Raw genomic sequence first — 19,882 nt, 5'->3', positions numbered from 1 at the left:
AACTAGGTGCAGCAAGACCATCTCGGCTGTGAATCCTGGAAGATCTGCTCCCTGCCTTGCAGGCCTTTTACTACCTGGCTTGTGAGGGCAGGGCCCTGACTGACTCCAGCTACAAAAGCCAAGGCTGCTGAACAAACACTTGAGCTGGGGGGGTGTGACAAATTGAAGCACTTTTAAAATGTTTATTTCTGCCCGGCTGGCAAAGAGTTAACCCACCTCCAGCCTGACTGGCATAGAACTCTGATGGGGGCGGGACTGTGCCAGGTTTGAAAGGAGGGAGAGTCGGTTTGGTGAGTGAGGAGGGAGAGGGAGGAAGGTGTGGTGTGGTGTTATGAGGTGGCTTGTTAGAAGACAGTGAAGAGGCTAGGAAAACTTAAAGTTAAATGTTTGACTGAGTTTATTTTGTACAACTGGAACAAAGCTAATTAATAAATGACACGTTAAAGAATCACTTATGTTTTTAACACAATAAAACTCCATCTCTGTTTTTGCCAACAAGAGGTCCGTCTGTATTTTTCCAGCGAGGTACCAGGACTCACAGCCGTGGTGACTCAAGAGAGGGCAAAACTCACCTCAGGCAGGGAGGTGGTGGTTTGTGTCCTGAAGTTACACAGAGGAGGCTTAGAAGGGTAACCTGAGGTGCCAAGAAGTTGCCAGAGTGCATAGGGCAAACTTCTACAGTGGGGGAATCCAACTGAGGGAGACCCTTTACTGGAGGCAAGAGGTTATTCCTGGGGGACAGCCTAGAGTTTCTTAAGGTACCAGGTCACGCAGGCTGGAAGGCTCTCCTTACTTAGAAACCCATTAGTAAAAGGGGGTTTATTTTTGAGGCGGCAGGACCAGAGGGTGGGTGTTTTCCCCTCTGGATTCCTGTGTCGCAGGGATAGTAAGAGAGAGTGGGACACGGGTCGTCACATTTTTGGTGGCAGCGTCGTGATCGAAATTCAAAGCTCACGCGCCTAGTTTGGTTTGAGTCTGTCAGGATTTTCCTGTGAGGAAAATGACTCACGTAAGAAAACCCAGAGAGGCAAAAGGAGATGAAAGAACGGAAGGGGCTGAGGGAAGCCCAGGTTCTGAGGTAGAAGTTATGAAACTACGAATTGAGATGGCCCGAATTGAAAGTGAGAGAGAAAAAGCAAGGATTGAAGCTGAAAGTGAGAGGGAAAAAGCTAGAATTGAAGCTGAGAGGGAAAAGATGGCATCTGAGGAGAGAATGCAGTCAGAGAGGATAAGGGCACAATTAGAACAGGACAGAATGAGGCTTGAAGAGATACGTTTGCGATCAGAATTAACTCAGAGTCCAGTTAATAATGATAGTATCGCAATTAATTTAAAAAGGTTCCCCAAATTTGGAAAAGACGATAATGTCGAATCGTTTCTATTTACCTTCGAACGCGTTTGTGTGGAATTTCAAATACCTGAGGAGAACTGGATGCTTTATTTAAGACCTCAAATTTGTGGGATACTAAGTGAAATTTATGCTGACCTGAGGGAAGAAGAGCTGTCAAGTTACCAAGTATTTAAGCAAAGGGTCAGGGTTCGATGTGGACTCACGGCTGAACAAAGCAGAAAGGCTTTTCGTGAGGCAAAAAAGGAACATAAAGAGACTTATGCCCAACTAGCTAGCCGCTTAGATAAATTACTTGACAGATGGATTCAAGGGAGTGGAGTGAAGGACTTTGATGAGTTAAAACAATTAATTTGTTTAGAACAATTTTTTAAGCAAATCCCTAGCAATTTACGTTGGTTCTTGAGGGATAAAAAACTGAAAACTGTGGCAGAGGTTGCAGGGGTCTTAGACGAACTACAAGGAGATTTCAATGAAATAGCATTCCCAAAACACTCACAGAAGGGTAATCCATGGAGAAACAGAGAAAATAAAGACAGGCAAGAAAATTTTCCTGTCAGGGAATCAGTTTCTGACAAGACAGGGTCTAAGAAAATCACTTGTTTTTTCTGTAATCGTGAGGGCCATGTACGTGCCAGGTGCCCCCTGCTGGTTAAGTCGCAAACTACACCTACTGCAGCTAAACAAGTAAAACTGGTAATGCAGTCACAGGAAAATAGCTCGCCTCAGACAGAAGGCTCAGAGAAAGCAGACCGTCCAGCTGAGACTACTTCTAAAGTCTTGCAGGTCTGGAGGGCTGAGCAGGAGTGCAACCAAGATTACATGGAGCCAATTGAATTAAATGGTCAGTCTTGTTTAGGTTTGAGGGACACAGGAGCAGAAGTCTCACTTGTCAAATCACAATTTGTTCCAAAGGAGCAGTACCTCAAGGGTCAGTCCTATAGTTTAAAAGGCATATGGGGCCCACATTTTGAAGTACCATTAGCTGAAGTTGATATTACCTACAAAGGATTTTGTGGCAAGTGGAGAGTTGGAATCCTAAATGAATTGGAGGTACCCTTTTTAATAGGGAATGACCTAGCTAGTCGGAAGCACCGTATTCAAGTGATAACTAGGTCACAGTCTCAAGTCACTGAGAGTAATCCTCCTGCAGTTATAGAGTCACCCATAGAGCCTGGTGAGGATGAAGGGCTGATTAGCGTGCCAGTGGTCCAGGAGCACGGTGCCCAATTCTTGAGTGATCAAAAAGAGGATGAAACTATAAAAGAGCTGTGGGGTAAAGCACAAAGTCCTACTGCAGAAGTAACTGTGGAGAACCCCTGCTTATTTACCACCATTGAGGGAAGATTGTATAGAATTTCTAGGAGGAGGAAAACTGCTGCTGTTTGGGAAAGGAAGAAACAGTTAGTGTTGCCAAGAGCTTACCGGTTGCAAGTGCTACAAATGGCACACGACGCACCCTCAGCAGCGCATCTAGGCATTAGAAAGACTAGTGATAGAATCCAAGCAAGATTTTACTGGCCTGGGATGGGCAAAGACATCAAAGCGTATTGCAAGTCCTGTGTGATCTGCCAAAAAGCAGGCAAAAGAGCGGACAAAACGCGAGGCTTGTTGCAGTCTATTCCTGTAATTACTGAGCCCTTTTCCAGAGTAGGAGTGGACATCCTCGGGCCTATCTCCAGAGTTACAAAAAGGGGGAATAAGTTTATTTTATGCCTAGTGGATTATGCTACGCGCTATCCAGAAGCAATACCTCTAAAGGACATTGACTCAAAGACTGTAGCAAAAGCCCTCATGTCGGTGTTCTTAAGGCTGGGATTCCCCAAAGAAATTATAACAGATTTAGGGACATCCTTCACGTCCAAGACCATGGAAGAGCTTTTAACTCTTTGTGGAATTAAGCATGTTAAAACTACGGCTTACCATCCGCAGTCGAATGGCTTGACGGAGAAATTTAATTCGACCCTGAGCCGGATGCTAAAAACCTATTCCATCAATCATCCTAACGACTGGGATGAGAGGCTGCAACACTTCCTATTTGGTTATCGCGAAGTGCCGCAGGAGAGCACAGGGTTCAGTCCTTTTGAACTCCTATTTGGACGACAGCCACAAGGACCCCTAGACTTGATGAAAGCAGCGTGGTCGGGGGAGGAGCAGATTGACAGCCCTGATGTTGTGACGTATCTACAGGAGCTGCAGAGCGACCTTCAAGAGCTACGGGAGCAAGCTGCTCACAACTTGCAGCAGGCACAGCGTCGACAGAAGCAGTGGTATGATGCACACGCAAGAGACAGAACTTTCCAGCCTGGTGACAGTGTGCTCGTGTTAAGAACAAGACGTCGAAAGAAGTTGGAGATGTCGTGGGACGGTCCCTTCAAAGTGGTCGAGAGGATATCAGCGGTGAACTATTTGGTAGAGTTAGATGGGGAAGGGAACCGATGTAAAAATTTTCATGTAAACTTACTTAAGCCTTATTTTGACAGAAATAAGTTGGTGTTGCAAGTAAAGGGGAAGGTGACACAAGGAATTCATTTAACTGGGTGGGGAGAACTAAGTAAGGGCACAACTCTAGCAGAGGTGTCATTCGATGAAAGTCTGACCCCAGAGCAAAAGGAGCAGTTAAAATTAGTCCTTGCTCAGTTTGCTCAGATCTTCTCAAACATCCCAGGGAGGACCAGCCTAGCAACTCATAAAATAGATACGGGGGAAGCAAGACCCATAGCTACCCCTCCTTACAGAGTGACGGGGGAGCACGCCGACTTGGTCTCTTCAGAGATCAGGGAGATGCTTGCACTGGGATTGATTGAGCCCTCTTACAGCCCCTGGTCATCGCCCCTGCTCTTGGTCAGGAAGCCAGACAATACCTTTCGTCCCTGTGTAGACTTCAGAAAGTTGAACCAGGTGACCGTGCCGGACGTTTACCCCATGCCACGGGTGGACGACTTGGTTGAGACCATAGGAAAAGCGAATTATATATCTACACTGGACTTAACAAAAGGGTACTGGCAAGTGGAAATGGATCCCTTAGATAAGCCCAAAACCGCTTTCATCACTAGAGATGGGTTGTTTGAATTTAAAGTGCTGCCTTTTGGGTTAAAGAACGCGGCAGCCACGTTCCAGCGACTCATCGATAGGATGCTAAGGGGTCTGAATACGTTCGCCCTTGCTTACATTGACGACATAGCGGTATTTAGCCCATCGTGGAGAGATCACTTACAACACCTAAGTGTGGTCTTCCAGAGGATAAAAGCGGCAGGTTTAACAGTAAAAGCGGCTAAGTGTCAGATGGGGAAAAGACAGGTAAAATACCTAGGCCATGTTCTCGGAGGGGGAGTGATCAGGCCAGATACTAACAAAGTGGAAGCCATCAGAAGCTGGCCGGCTCCCAAAACTAAGAAGCAGGTGCGTGCCTTTATAGGAGCTATAGGTTATTATAGGCGTTTTATCCCCCAGTTCAGCACTCACGCGGCTGTGTTGAGTGACTGTACGAAGAAAAGTCGCCCGGACAAGATTATCTGGACCACACAGTGTCAACAAGCTTTTGAACTTTTAAAGGCTGCTCTGATGACAGAGCCCATTTTAAAAGCACCTGATTTCTTTTGCCCTTTTAATTTAATGACGGACGCATCAGGTGTTGGTTTAGGTGCAGTACTGGCACAGGAGGGAGAAGGAGGGTTTTTACACCCGGTGTTATATATCAGCCGGAAGCTATTGGAGAGGGAAAAGCACCTCTCTACCATAGAACTCGAATGCCTAGCGATTTTGTGGTCCGTAGGTAAACTGAAGCCTTACCTGTGGGGCCGAAAGTTTACCCTATATACCGATCACTCACCGCTGAAATGGCTAAACCAAATGAAGGGTAACAACAGCAAGTTAATCAGGTGGAGCATGCAGTTACAGGATTACACATTTGATGTCAAGCACATAAGTGGGAAGGAAAACATCATAGCGGACGCCTTATCCAGGTATTTTTGAGAGGTATAGAATGGTGCAAATTATTATATGAAATGGTGGGAACCCTAGCAAAACATTTGTGCTAAGGCGTTATAATCTAACACATGCCAAACATGGTTTATCTGTGTACAAGTTTATGAGATGTTAATTTAGTTGACTTTGTAATTTGAATGTTATAGAATGCATTGAAGTATTTTGGACCCCAAGCCCATTGCTTTGGCATTGCTCTAGTTAATTAAGAGCAAGCCGACGCAATGTCTTTGTGGTGGGGGAGATATGTGACAAATTGAAGCACTTTTAAAATGTTTATTTCTGCCCGGCTGGCAAAGAGTTAACCCACCTCCAGCCTGACTGGCATAGAACTCTGATGGGGGCGGGACTGTGCCAGGTTTGAAAGGAGGGAGAGTCGGTTTGGTGAGTGAGGAGGGAGAGGGAGGAAGGTGTGGTGTGGTGTTATGAGGTGGCTTGTTAGAAGACAGTGAAGAGGCTAGGAAAACTTAAAGTTAAATGTTTGACTGAGTTTATTTTGTACAACTGGAACAAAGCTAATTAATAAATGACACGTTAAAGAATCACTTATGTTTTTAACACAATAAAACTCCATCTCTGTTTTTGCCAACAAGAGGTCCGTCTGTATTTTTCCAGCGAGGTACCAGGACTCACAGCCGTGGTGACTCAAGAGAGGGCAAAACTCACCTCAGGCAGGGAGGTGGTGGTTTGTGTCCTGAAGTTACACAGAGGAGGCTTAGAAGGGTAACCTGAGGTGCCAAGAAGTTGCCAGAGTGCATAGGGCAAACTTCTACAGTGGGGGAATCCAACTGAGGGAGACCCTTTACTGGAGGCAAGAGGTTATTCCTGGGGGACAGCCTAGAGTTTCTTAAGGTACCAGGTCACGCAGGCTGGAAGGCTCTCCTTACTTAGAAACCCATTAGTAAAAGGGGGTTTATTTTTGAGGCGGCAGGACCAGAGGGTGGGTGTTTTCCCCTCTGGATTCCTGTGTCGCAGGGATAGTAAGAGAGAGTGGGACACGGGTCGTCACAGGGGGTTGTTGGGGGGGGGTGTTGCTGAATGGTTTTTTTTTGTATCTTTGTTTTAGATCTTGTTGTGATTTATGAAGAAATTGTTCACTTTGGGGTTTTTTTTTAAAGTTGTATTTATTGTTTATGACTACTTTTGTTATGTTGTAGTTACGTATTCTTTTTATGTTGTAAACTGCCTTGAGAATAGTTTAAACTGCAGAAAGGTGGCATACAAATAAAATTACGTATGAATGTATGACATAAATCTAGCAACAATTTAAAAAATATTTTAAATCATGCATCCTGTTTTTGGGTGTTCAGGACAATTTTTTATCCCATCTTCTCTGAAGAAAAATGAAAGTGACTATGCTAGTAAACTGGTTTGAGACCCGCAATTGATAAATTATTTCTAAAGAAGTGTGGTGTGTGTGTGTGTGTGTGTGTGTGTGTGTGTGTGTGTGTGTGTATACACAAACACATACAAAAAGCCCTATCTATAATAAAACTATTCATAAGCATATATCCACATAAGTCAAGTTTGAGGATATTTAATGCGCCTCCCAATTAGCCAATAGGAAGAGATTGACTTCCGTTTTTTTAATCTCTCCTATTTTCGAGATTAATTTTTTTTTAAAGTCCAAATGTAAATTTCACTTACTTTGTATAAATCTCTTATTTTTTTGGAAGAATCCGCCGCTTGCCGGGTGAGGACTCGGAGCTTCGCCTCTCGGAGGTAAAATGGATCCCAAAATGGCTCCCGCGACTCCACTCCACTGGCTCTCGATCGCTCTACTGAGCTCTCGGGCAGCGGAGGATTCGCGGAACGGAGCAGCTGCTGGGTCGTGAGTCACCGGGACGCTCTTCCCGGTGCTTTTGTGGGGAGTCCGCTCGCTCTGCGGGCTTCCCCCCCCCCCTCCGAGAGGCCAGGGACTTCGGAACGCGAAGTCCCTGCGTCCTCCTTCCTCGGCGCGACGGACCGGAAGCCCTCAGACAGGAGACTATTCTATCATCTCCATGTCTCTTTCTAACAAGAGAACCTGGGACCTTCAACATGCAAAGCATCCCCAATTGATGAGCACACATGATTGAAGCGGAATGGTGTAGTCCATCAGGGCAAGGCCAAAACAAACTTATGCCTGTGATAAAGGACAGAATGGCACTGCCATCGTTCCACAACGCCAACTGGACTGGAAGTTGAATCTTCCAGGTTAGCTAGCAGAAGAAAAAAACTATTGGGTGCAGGATGGGCCATGTGGCACACACATCTCTATCCTCCAACAGTCAAGGTGCCCCTGCATATATCCAGGGAGTCTCCAAGCACCTAGGACCTGAAACAATGGCCTCACTTTGTCTAAAGGTAGGGCCAGCCTCACAGTCAATACACATATAACTTCCACACAAAGGAGCAAAACAATTTATTGCCACTACTCTATGTTAGTTTGCCCTCTTTTCGTCATAATGTGTGCTAGAACATGTGCAATGCGACATGCATAGTGTATAGTGCATTTCCCTACACTTCACATGCAATGACTTTAAGTAGATGCAAGGAGGGGAAGAGTAGCACAATGAGGTCACACCTGGCGTGGTTTGCACATTATACAATGCCGAACTACCGTTTAGCATGAAGGAACCAAGTGTGCTGGCATTTTGAAAATTGTGGCCACTTTGGTCCTCTTACAGTCCTTCTGCTGCTGCACTACCAAGAGCATTACTTCTGAAGTCAGGCTCATGCTTGGTCTCACTCCAAACAAACCACAAGCTGTAACCAAGATTTGTTTGTGGCTCGCCACTCATGCTTTGTTTGGAGCAAGACATACATGATCCCAGATTTGGATGTAATGCTAAACCAAGTCATGGTTTGGCTTGGCGCCTAGTAGTGAGGCAGCGATCAGTGGCCACAATCTTCACCCTGTGTACCGGTACCAAGAAACGTGTTTTGCTTAGGGCGGGGCCTGACTGGCCATATAAGAATTGCTGCTGCTGCTGCTGCTACCCAGGAGGACTCCCCTGCTGAGTGCCTGAGGGCCCCAGTCATGCCACTCACCACCTGGTCTAGGGCAGGGCCTGACAGGCCTATAAGAACTGCTGCCACTGTTGCTGCTGGGCAGAGGGGGCTCCATTTTTTGTGTGTATGATGTGTTTTTTAAATTGCTTTTTCTTACCTATATCATTTAAAACTGTGATATTAATGCTGTATTCTTAGTTTTAGATTTTGATTTATGTGGAAATTGTTTTCCATTTGGTTGTGTATTTTTTGGATGTGGTTTATTTATTGTTTATGACTTTTGTAATTATGTAAATCTTGCCATGTTGTAAGCCGCCTTGAGCATTGTTTTTAACTGTGGAAAGGCGGCATACAAATAAAATGATAGTGATGATGTTCACAGTTTGCCATGGTTTGCCTTATGGTTACATGAAAACTGAGCCATTGTGTTATACTACAAGTGAATACAGAAGGCAAATGTTGTTGTTTAGTCGTTTAGTCGTGTCCGACTCTTCGTGATCCCATGGACCATAGCACGCCAGGAGGCAAACAGGGAAGGCAATTCTATGTCTAAAATGTTTAGCTCAATCCTGAAGGGTATTGATCTTGGGACACTAAAATGAAGTAAGCTTCATATTGAATTACTGCAAAATTTGTGATACCTTCTGCCAATTTATTTATTCATCAACACAACTACCGGTATGAGAACAACAGTACTGTGACGCCTTGCCAAAAACACAGTTAAGAATAACTATAAAACAAATACAGTATCAGGTGCAGTAATGTAAAAATGTTCATTCTAGAAGCAACACATGATTTGTCACAATGCTGCTCACAGCATAGGCATCTGAAATTACTGATACGTGTCCCCAAACTGGCATTACCCAGTTTCCAATAAATAATAATAATAATAATAATAATAATAATAATGACAATAATAGTCAATAGAGAGAGAGACCATAAGAAACACAATAAAGGTGGGTTTCAGTAACTGATACAGTTGGATTCAAACAAGTGTATTATATAGGAGAGTTTCCATAAACTCATCTTTATGGAGAAGGTCTGAAGGTGATGTTTTGCATGTAGAAGGTCCCAGGTTCATCTCCAGGTGGGACTAGGAAAGTCCACTGTCCAAAATCCTGGACAACTGCTACTAGTCAGTGTAGACAATAAATGAACACGTGGCCTAACTTTGTATAAAACTGCTTCTTGCACATCATAAACCAGTTCATGTATCAATTGTCATAAGTATGCTAAATAGGGTGAGGGTATCTAATTACATCTGAATAGCAGGTTTAATTAAGCAGGGATGGAAACGGGCCATGTTCATGGACTAGGTTGGATGGTACTGGCATAACTAGAATAATGAGTGCTCACTGGTAGAAATGAGGCAATTTATTACAAGGAAGACATGCTAGACAATATTTCATTTGTGATGAAACAACTATCTTCATAACCACAGCTTTCCAATTCCCACAAAAAGCCATGGTTTGATTGGTTCCTTAATCATATGTGATTAAATGATAGCTACACAAGTTCTCACTGTGATTTATGCTTAATTGCACTTGTAAGAACTAACCATGCAATTTAAGCTCTCCATCACTAACCAGCACACTCTGAATAAAATGCATCTATGATTAAACAATTGTTGTTCCTCTTTTTTATTTAGACTGATTTTCTATAATGCAACATGTAAAGTAGTTCCAAATCCATGTGGCGCAGTATCACTAAAATATTAAGTAGTTCTGTCACTTACGAAAGTAGCCTGTCAGGAAGCTTAAGCATGCAGGCTTGCAATACAACATCATGTAAAGTTACAGTTGTGCCTTTAGCACTCTAAGCAATAGAATCATGAATACACCAAGTGATGTTTACAATGCATGAGGGTCATGACACACAGTATTGCTTGCTGCAATACTTGGATGCAGTAGCTATTGGGAATTAGAGTTTGGTACAACAGTAAAAAGGCACAACTTTTTGTCATTTAATACTAAAATACTCAAAGTCACAGTACATAGACAAAACTAGCTGCTCAGCAAAATTAAAAAAAATGTTTAAAGATGTAGCTGGATAGTTTATAGCCCCATCACCCACAAAACACCTATGTTGTAATGCCTCACCAGATCATGTGGGATATTTAATTGTACTGATCATAACCCTTCCAGCACTTGGGGGAAAGTAGACTTTTTTTAAGAGAAGATGAATAGGGGCAGGCAAAGAAAGGGTGGAAAGAAAGGGAAATTAATATTTCTATTATCTGGAGTGAGCTGGTTTCTTTACAAATTGCTTCCGGAGAGCTTTAAAGAATCCTTCTGGGTCAGTAAGATAGGTCGGTTTCAGTGCTCAAGCACAGAAGTAAATTTACTTGAAAAGCTTCATTTATCTGAACCAACAGAGGCATAGATAATGAAGAGCTGAAATAAAGGTCTACTGCAACCACACCAACAGCTTAGATAAACCAGCCAGATCACAAGGAGGAAGCCGCTGGGATTAACCCCCAAGATTAAAAAAAATCAGAATCATGGAAATTATATACAAATACAAACACACACACACACACACACACGAGCACAGAAAGGTTTGGTGTCTCTCTCCCCCCCCCCTTTCTCTCTTTGGTCATCCTAAAAAAGATCATATTTCTCTGCTATCAATCAGAATTAAGCTGCTTATGGATGCGTAGCAATTCGGTACATGCAGTTGCCAGTAGCAACAGAGCATACAATTGTAGAGCTCTCCTCCTCCTCAGCAACAGCAGCAGCAAAAAGGAGTGACCAAAGAGGGGCAGCAGCAGATGGGACAGCAGAGCAAGGGCAGCAGAAAGAATAGGAAAATGAGAGGCAAGGGAAAGGGGCAAGGGATAGCAGCAGAAAGAAATGGAAACAGTAACAAAAAGCAGAAAGAACAGAAATGTGGGGCCAGAAGGAGCAAAGATTCCATGGCAGAAATTTATAAAAGGGCAAGAAAAGGGCAAGAGTTACAGGAGCTTCAGAAAACTGGTGGAGTAGTGACAGCAGCAGGAGGAACTCCAAATGACAGAATCAACAGCAGGAAGTTGACAGAAGCAAGTGTCTCATATTTGTAGATTTAACTACTCCGTCCATTCGGAAATCAACAGGGCCACCGTGCTTAATCCCGATTCGCCAAAGTGCTATGCAGCAGCTGTCTGGCTGCCATTCCCCTTGCCCCACATGTTGCCCCCTCACCACATGTTTAACAGCAATGCTAGTCTTGTACAGGCTGTTGAGAACTTGGCAGCCGGCTAGCACTGCTGCTCAGACCTAGTGTCTGTGCATTAATCTGCACAGTAGCATGTGTGCCGAGGGTTACACCGGTTTGCATAGCGGTTAAAGAACAAACGACCTGACAATTGGGTTACTACAGATGATCAGAAGGATAAAATAAGAAACACTCGCAGACATATATATGCACGTGTTTACATCTACATCTCCCCAATGCTCCATAGTCGCGAAGAAGGGCATTCCATCCAAATCACCTTGCGAAGTTGAGCAGCTGCCGCCCACGCTGGCGTCGACGCACGCAGCACGCTTCCTCCCCATGCACTTGCCCACGCTCGCCGTGCACATGCAATTTAGGCACCCACGAAGCGCCCGCGCGCAAGCCGACCTCTTCGCGTGCATGCATGCACTGCACGCGTGCACCTCTGCAAAAACAGCATGCATGCCCGTGTCAGCTGCTCTCCCATCTTGCTTCCCGCACGTCCGCCCCTCGACTTGCACCCCACCCCACCCCCCGTGACGACCTCTCCTGTACTTCGCCCTTAACCCAGGAGTGAAGGGGAGGAGACGCCGGTCCGGGAGAGGCGGGGGGGGGACACGCGCCAGAGGGCGGGGTCCAGTCCAGAACTGGAGCGGGAAGCCGGCAGGCGAGCAGGTGAGGAAGCCGGGGGGTGTGAGAAAGAGAGGTGAGGCCCGAGGAGGGCCCCGCCGTCGGCGTCCGCCTCTTACCTGCTCTCCGGAGCGGCATTCTGCACCAGGCGCGCACCAGGGGCGGGGCCTCTATAATCCTCGCGGGCTGCCGGGAGCCTTGCAGGAGCCCGGCGTCGGCGTCGCCGGTGGGCCCCGAGTTCCTAAACTTCCCATGGCCGCGGCGGCGCAGCGAGGGGCCCCCGGAGCATTAGCCTCCGCCGCCTCTTCGCGCTGCTGTAGCCGCCGCCGCCGCCGCTTCTTCCGCTTTGTTGTGCTCCTGCTGCCGGGCTGGCTCTAGTTGGCGCTCCTTGTCGGGCTGCGGCAGGGCCGCCGCCGCCGCCTCACATGTGCTTGGGGAGGGCCGGCCAGGCGGCGGGGTGGGAAGGTGGCACACTTGCCGTGGGGAGGGGGAGAGCCGCTCAGGCGCGTTGGTGGCGGCGGCTCCTCGAGGGGACACGCGGAGGGGGCTCTGGCAGCCACCGCCGTGTGCAGAAGCTGCTTGTTCCGCGGCCGGGGCCTATCGACTCCCCGCGCCGCCCTGAAGGAACTGCTTAGGATCGGGGCTGTCAAATCCAGCCCATCTGCTGCAATCATAATCAGTCTCAACTGAATGGCTCTGACAAATCTGTGCCTGCAGCAGGGGTTAGGGAAGTCAGGGGGAGGCAGGCAGGGGGGTGAGAGGAGGGAGGGGCTGAGGGGAGCTCTCGGCGAAATACTGCTATTGTGTGCTGGGAACTAGGGTGCCTGCAAAGTAAGAGGCAAGCGGGGAAAGAGAGGCGCTGGGCTGGGAGAAGGAGGGGGCAGAAGTGCCTTCCCACCCACCCCATAACACCCACTTTGCAACAACGACAAAAAACAAACACGCAAGAGCTCCCTCTGTTCCCAGCTCCGTTTGGCAACCTCTCCCCCAATAAACCCCTCCTGCCAATTAACTAAATCAGCAATTACTGCACCTTAATCTGATTACCAGTTTTGCTCTGGAGGAACAAGCTGGTGCAAAAGATGCCAGCCTTAATTCTTTTTTCCTCAAGAAGTGAGGAGGAAGTGGGAGGGGAGCCCCCATGCATTGTTTGAAACTGACAGGGTTGTGTACTTTTTAATGCTGCAAACTTGCCTAAGGCCAAGTAACAGCAAGTGTACGAAAGGTCATTTGGGTTGCAGGGGTGGGGGGCAATGGTGCTAATGGGAAGAGTTTGTAAATATTAAGGAAGTTTAAGGGAGTTTGGCTTTGGGGAAAAACATTGAGTGGCTCACTTTCTGGTTAAGGCACCCCAGACTTTCAGGGGAAGGGTGTCTGTGGAATTTCCAAAGCTACATAGTGAGTGCAGTGACTCCTTTGTGCTCTGGAAACCTTCAGGAAAAGTAAGATCAGGGCAGTTTCAGGACTGCTTTTCTACATGTTCATATTTGATGCACCAATTGTTTTCTCAAAGGGCCTTCTAAGCCTAAAAGCTAGTACTGTATTCATAGAAGTCTATGAGAATACTGTAAACCTGAAGCTTACCATCTATTGATGTATATATAATCTACCCACAATTACAACATCCTGCACACTAGTGATGCAGCTGATGTTCGAAATTGGGAAGTTTAGAATACTTAGTAAGGAATCCTGACACCCACTTTGCTGACCATGCTTAGCAGTACTTTAGGCACAAGACCCCTGGGAAATGCAGTTTCCCAGGGCTCCTGAGACCTTACTAAGGACCCAGAAGTCCTGATAAACAATGATAAGAAGGCGTACTATGGTGGTTCATTTGGCGAAGAGACATGGTCAGGACCAACCAAAGTGTCAGAAACAAGTTTCAAGATCTCAAAAATTCTTTTTCAGACTGGATATTAAACAAAATATGCCTTGAAGCCCCAGAATAGGAACACAATAAGCTTACTTAAACCTAATCAGGCCATTTGACTACCTGTTTTATCCAAGTATACACAAAAATGTGACTCATGAAAGATTCCTTCAAATTTGTAATAGCAGTACAGAGTTGGGAGATGCTACTTTTTAAGGATAGTACTGTAGGCCTACCCAATATGACCTAAGTACAGTATCAGGGGAATGTAAAAACTATAATACTGTATAGAACTCCTCACCTGCATCTGGGATTTGTCATTACCTTGCATTGGTAAAGGTAAAAGTAAAGGGACCCCTGACCATTAGGTCCAGTCGTGACCGACTCTGGGGTTGCGCGCTCATCTCGCATTATTGGCCGAGGGAGCCAGCGTATAGCTTCCAGGTCATGTGGCCAGCATGACAAAGCCGCTTCTGGCAAACCAGAGCAGCACATGGAAACGCCGTTTACCTTCCCGCTGTAGCGGTTCCTATTTATCTACTTGCATTTTGACGTGCTTTCGAACTACTAGGTTGGCAGGAGCTGGGACCAAGCAATGGGAGCTCACCCCGTCACAGGGATTCGAACCGCCGACCTTCTGATCAGCAAGCCCTAGGCTCAGTGATTTAACCACAGCGCCACCTGGGTCCCCCATTGTTATGTATCACTATACTGTTTAGATACATTTATGCTGCACTGTATATGTTATTTTGGAATTGTTTTATTTGAAATATTTGTGTGTTTGTGTGTGTGTGTGTTAAAAAAAAACTTTGTGCTGCAAGTTTTCCACAATGTCCCTGTAAGGAAATGGGTGTAGCTACATACACACCATACATTTAAAGTGCACAAGTGCACACACAAATAATCATGGGAACTGTAATTTGTTAAGGGTCCTAGGAATTCTAAACTACACTTTCCGGGATTTGTGGGGGTGCTTTAAATGTATGGTGTGTATGCAGCCTGTGTGTCCTAGTCTCACCAACCAACCCCCCCACCCCGCTCTAAGAGGTTCTACATATTGTAGAGCTTAAAAACTGAGCAGACAGAGTTGGAGGAAGATATAAAATATACATGGAGAGTTTTTATTTTCTAGGCTGTTCTATTGCCTGGATGGCATAGTAAGGCAATGAAAACAGGACTCTTTTTAGAGAGTGTGGGGGGTCCCTCTACATGTGGATGCTGTGTTTGAATGGGGCATGCTCTCCACAATATTTTTTAAAAGTATGTGTGGATGTTATTTCTAAGCAGACACAAAAACAGTCTCTACTAGTAGGTGAAGAACTTCTGCCAAGTAACTACAGCTTATTATAATGTGGGGGGGGGACTGATTCTTGGGCATACACATTTATTGTGCTATGTATGCAGAAAAAAAATAAAAGTTACTTCCAGGAAGATTTCCAGGTCTACTTATTTAGATTAAATGTGTCAAATGAAGGAACTTGGCGGCATTTTGGTAAAAGACTCTGTATTCTTGCCAATTAGGAGAATGTGTCTTGCTGGAGAAATAAAAGATGCACATAAGACTAGTGAGCTAGAAGTGGCAAAGGAATGTAAGATAAGGAAGCTAATCCAAATAAAATGGCAGAAACATGGTTTCTAAGCTATAAGGAAGGCAGTAGAGTATTCCAGGCCCCAGTTCGATGAAGCACTTAAGCATGCATCTAAATTTAAATACATAAATACCCCCCTCCAGAAGAGCAAATTTAGAATAGAGACAATAAAGTCATATATATGCACAAGTGACCTACTTGGTTGTGGCTACAGAGCACAGTTTCCCTTGTCCTCAGTTAATAAACATCAAAGTTCGTAATTGGATTCACAGTACATTAAGCCTCTGACATAATAAAAAATAATAATGCCATTGCAACAAACTGTTATCATACTATCAATAGTCCTTGCTTCGAAAGTTACCTTGCTAATTACAAGCCAGTTAGCTCAACATTGATTTTGGGTACAATAATGGAAACGCTGATGTGGGGCTCAATTAATGCAGCTTAATGAGAGAAAAGTAAGATTGCATTCAGTCAGCATGGATTTTATGAAAGCAGATTTTGTTTGCCCCATCCTACCAATGACAGTTGTTTGGTGGACAAAGTAAATTCATGGTACTCTGATAACATTTGTAAAAAGGATCTGCTTGGCTCCATCTTAGCTAGCGTGACTTCCCTGTAGGAATAGCAGAGTTAGTCCAGAGAAAAAGTGTGGGATCCAACTACAGCCCTCAATTAAAACAATTTCTACTCTTTTCAGTAGATAACATCTAACAAAGTAAAAATAACTACATGTTATCTCAAAAGTCTGGTAATACTGTACACTATTTTCACGTCATGTAACTTCACAACAGGAAATCATGCTATAACTTGACTGTAGTTTAAGTCTCCTCAACTTTCATGTTAGGAAAAAAATGTGTAGGGTGATTGATCCTGTAAGTATCCAGAGATGTAGTGGTGATGGCTTTTAGAATCTAGATAAAAAAGAAAAAAGCTCTGTTCGTGCAGGTACTGAGGCCTGGCCATTGCCCAATGTAATGCACAAAATTGTAGGTGAAGTTGGTCAGCCAAAATTTGCTAAATGTTGTTTGTTGTTTAGGAGGATACTGTTGCACTCATGTTCTGCTTGTGGACTTCCCATGACCATCTGGTTGACCCATGTGCAAACAGGATGCTGTGCAAGATGGGCCTTTGGTCTGATCCAGAGGGGTTCTTATTAATGAGAAAAAACATTACACTTTTTTTCAAATACAGGAAGGGAGCGAGAACTTGCTAGCAGCAGGGCCGTCTTAAGCATATCTGACGCCCTGACGCTGTGGTGCGAAGATCCCCCCCGGCACCCCCCCGCCCCGCACCACCCAGCCTTGCCGTAGGGCCGGCCCTGGCTAGCAGCTTGCTCTTTAATCTAAGGTTCATCATAATATGAACCACAAATTCTTAGACATGGCTTCTGTGGAAGAAAAATGCTTGTAAAAATAGAGAATGGCCCAGTGAGCTCTCCCAATAGGTAGGAAAGTGTTGCCTGTACTGCAGTAGTTCATGAGAGTCACATCCTGACCTGTTAAAAACTAGGGTAGGGCAGAGATAAGTTTAGTTCTAGTGGAAGGGAACCTAGTTCAGCACCTCCAAGACATCACATGTAGAAAGCCTTTCTTAAAACATGGCTTCATCAAATGAGATTTCAACCATAACTAATAAATTTCTAGAAACCCATCTTAAATCTCCAAAGCTGTTTTGTACACAAGGGCAGAAAACACACACAGAGAGACAGACAGAGAGAGAGAGGCTATATAACCCATAAAAGAGCATGAAGTCTAATTTATCTTTATAGTACTTACCTTATGCAGTAAATATTTGCATAGTCTTATGTAATACTTGTGTATTTGCGTGGTTGGATTGTGTATGTGTGTACACATGTGGAAATAGCAATGTTGTTAGTGTAAGTTTCATTCATTTTTTAAAAACAACAAAATTACTCAGCCCCACCTATTCCTTGTATCCCTACCCCCTTAACCCTCTTTTTCACTCCTGTCAGATTTCACTAAACTTTTCCCAACCATCCCAAATTTTATTTAGAGAAAAGAACAAAGGAAGCCCCTGCATAAAGTTTCGTTTTATTTATTTTTAAAAAACTAGTATAGAACTGTGTAAAGTTTTGTTGCCCAGTGCATTGGGACCTAAGAAAGTGAGATGAGAAAGCTGTCCTACAGTGGCAAGAGGATTCCACACATGTGTCACAGATGATTTTCTTCCTCAGTGCCAGATCTTGGAGAAGGAATGTCCCTTTCTCCAGCCAAAGAACACTTTGGGATTTTTAGAACTGAGCAAAGATAGACACACACTGCATTCCTAAACACATTTACTTGGAATCAAATTCCATTTAAATGTAAGTAAATGCATACAGAATTGTTCAGTCAGCTGGAAACAAAGCCAAGCAGTGATTTCATATGTATTTTTTTGATTAAAAAAACCCACTGATAACCACCTGGGGAATGTCTCTGAAATCTCTGCTAAAAAAAACCAGCTTTTTCAGACTGAACACTGAGCATCATTGATATTTAGGTTAGGGATGGAGAACCAACATTGACTGCTAGAGAGTCCTGCTTAGAATGTTGCTTTGATTTTCAGGGTGTGCATTTAGTCAAATGAACCAGCTGATAAGAAAGCCACAATATTGTATCATTTACTCTTGAAAATAATCCACCTAACCATTTTTACTTGTTCTAAGAGCTAGAACACAAACATATATAACACTACAATATAAATCGCTAGTTGTAATTATCTAAGTCGTGAAACAAAAACAGTTGTAAACTCCCAATAAAACATTATGGAACATCTCTTATTTTTGCCCTCTCTTTATGAACTTAATTCGGGAAAGGGGGGTATTCTTAAGTAAAAGTTGCTTCTGAAGTTTCCATATTACAACTGACACACCTGTATCATAGTGTATTTATGGTATGTAATGGTGTATGTATGGAGTCCCAAGTGTTAGTGCAAATTCAAGTTCAAGCAAAAATCTTTAGCCAAAGAATGGCCTTGAATCTTTTAATGTAATGCTGCCTATCACGGATGATTGCATTTTTGCAATTGCAATCTTCTAAACAAAAACGTTCTCCACTTAGTCAACTGTGACTATTTTCACTGCCTTTAAAACAGACAGCTGAAGACACATACTAGAAATCTGATAGAAGATGCCCAGCAACATCTGTTCTTGAGTGTTTGGCAAAGTACCATGATTTAAGATGAAAACACAAGTACCACATCAAATGTTGAACCAGATTATCGCTATGAGGGTTGTGTCTAAGCCTAGAATTTTAGATAAACCAAGACATGACTTTTGGTCAGGAGTGGGTTGCTATAACTTGGGAATAAGAAAATAGGAATCAGGATTTCTTAATGTTAAGGGAGTATGTAAGGAAGTATTCTAGACTTGACCTCTGTACAGTCTCCCACCTGAAGTGAGCTTTCAAGTGCAGGTTGAGCATCTGACAGCTAACTTTTGACAGACAGTCTAGTCTACACCTTCAAACACTCTCTTGATGGAATACCACCAGCTACTGATAGCCAAGAAGCTCCTTAAATCATCCTCATCTTCATCACCACTGCTATTTCCCTCCAACTATAAAGAGTTTCTGTAGGATGCTATCCCTTCGGAGGCTCTCCTGCTGCATACATTTATATCCTTCCCACATCAGGCAAAGACCTTCCCCTTCTCCCAAGCCCTTTAATTACTTTTTAACATTTTAATGTTACTTATTTTTTAGTTCTTCTTCAATTCTAATTATTGGTCATTGTGTGTATCTGGGTGGAGTTCTTAATCTGATATTACTGTGCTGAGTTTGAAGTTTTGTTGTACTTTGGCTTGTTTTTATTTACTAGTGGTTCACATTTTATCACATTTAGATGTTTTAATTTTTTTTCATTGTATGTTACCTAGAAACCTCTCCATGGAGCAATTAAGAAGCAAACAAACAAACAAAGTTTGAAGCAGGGAGCCTCCACACCCAGGAAAGGCTTATTGCTGTAAACATTGTTCTCAACACGTTAAATGTAGTGGTGGGGGCAAGAAGAGCAGTGTGATTTGGAGGGGGCATCCTAAGTGTGCAGCCCCAAGGCTCCTTTCAACATGTTGGCCCACTATATTGGGGGGGGGCATGAAGAATATTATAATCAGCAGAGGTCACTTGGTACACCACCATCATAGTCACTCATAATGTTTGGATGTGATGCTAGGGTAATAAAATAAAGGTAAAGGATCCCTGGACGGTTATGGGGTTGTGGCATTCATATCGCTTTCTGGGTCATGTGGCCAGCATGACTAAACCGCTTCTG

General features: G+C 44.2%; 1 protein-coding gene and 1 long non-coding RNA gene across 8 annotated transcripts in view; one reads left to right on the top strand and one right to left on the bottom strand.

Annotated features, from left to right (window-relative positions):
* Positions 1–19,882, bottom strand: part of NCKAP5 (NCK associated protein 5) — a 492,200-nt gene that overhangs the window by 333,466 nt on the left and 138,852 nt on the right. For 4 of the 7 annotated variants that reach the window (XM_088652123.1, XM_035130314.3, XM_088652131.1 and 1 more), the window contains exon 1: positions 11,799–12,007. The exons of 1 other annotated variant lie outside the window; for it this stretch is intronic. In XM_088652123.1, coding sequence (XP_088508249.1) covers positions 11,799–11,947 — 149 coding nt within the window. In that variant the 5' untranslated portion in view covers positions 11,948–12,007. Of the gene's footprint in view, positions 1–11,798; positions 12,008–12,270; positions 12,791–19,882 lie in introns of those variants that run through there. 2 more of the 7 variants (XM_035130308.3, XM_088652144.1) reach the window with 2 other exon arrangements.
* LOC118092377 (uncharacterized) overlaps positions 12,070–19,882 on the top strand; it is a 36,422-nt gene continuing 28,609 nt past the window's right edge. Inside the window, exon 1 of the long non-coding RNA XR_004693511.3 lies at positions 12,070–12,196. This is a non-coding gene — a long non-coding RNA (uncharacterized LOC118092377). The remainder of the gene's footprint in view (positions 12,197–19,882) is intronic.

The sequence above is a fragment of the Zootoca vivipara genome, chromosome 1 (genome assembly GCF_965207765.1).
Source record: "Zootoca vivipara chromosome 1, rZooViv2.hap1.1, whole genome shotgun sequence".
Taxonomy (NCBI): Eukaryota; Metazoa; Chordata; class Lepidosauria; order Squamata; family Lacertidae; genus Zootoca; species Zootoca vivipara.
Note: the sequence above shows the minus strand (reverse complement) of the source record. Positions and strands in the feature narration are given on the sequence as shown.